Below are 440 nucleotides of genomic sequence, written 5' to 3' on the forward strand. Positions count from 1 at the left end.
CTACCCCGGGGGAGGCCCAGAGAGCGCAGCGGCGGGCGCCGGCCGCGCAGATGGCGGGAACACGCGGAGCGGCGGCGCCGCAGCCAGGCGGGCGCGCGGATCGCGGGCGGCGCGCGCGGCGGCGTGCAGCGGGCGCGGGCCGTTGTCCCAGGCAGTGTCGGCACCTGCTTCCGCAGTGCGTCAGAGACGTGGTCACTCCAATCCACCCCAAGGCGTGATTAGCTTGGAATCTGGCTTGGCTTAGCCAGACTTGCCAAGCACGTGCATGCGGCACTCATCAGGCTTTGACGAAACCCCGCTCATGAGTTCTCCCATCAGCGGGGTATCATGGTGGGGTTTCCAAGCCAAATGACGTCACCGCTCTTCAACCACGCACCCCCACCTTGCTCACCATCGATCCAGACATTTCAACAAGAAATCACAACTACATGACTCAATCC

General features: G+C 64.8%; 1 protein-coding gene across 1 annotated transcript; it reads right to left on the reverse strand.

The window, feature by feature from the left end:
• MNEG_13811 (hypothetical protein) lies at nucleotides 1–164 on the reverse strand (the record flags this gene model as incomplete). The annotated part of the gene is made up of 1 exon (XM_014037718.1): nucleotides 1–164. A coding segment is annotated over one exon (164 nt), but the record flags the coding sequence as incomplete, so codon positions are not given.
• Nucleotides 165–440: the final 276 nt, after the last annotated feature.

This window comes from Monoraphidium neglectum (assembly GCF_000611645.1).
Source record: "Monoraphidium neglectum strain SAG 48.87 unplaced genomic scaffold scaffold04064, whole genome shotgun sequence".
Taxonomy (NCBI): domain Eukaryota; kingdom Viridiplantae; phylum Chlorophyta; class Chlorophyceae; order Sphaeropleales; family Selenastraceae; genus Monoraphidium; species Monoraphidium neglectum.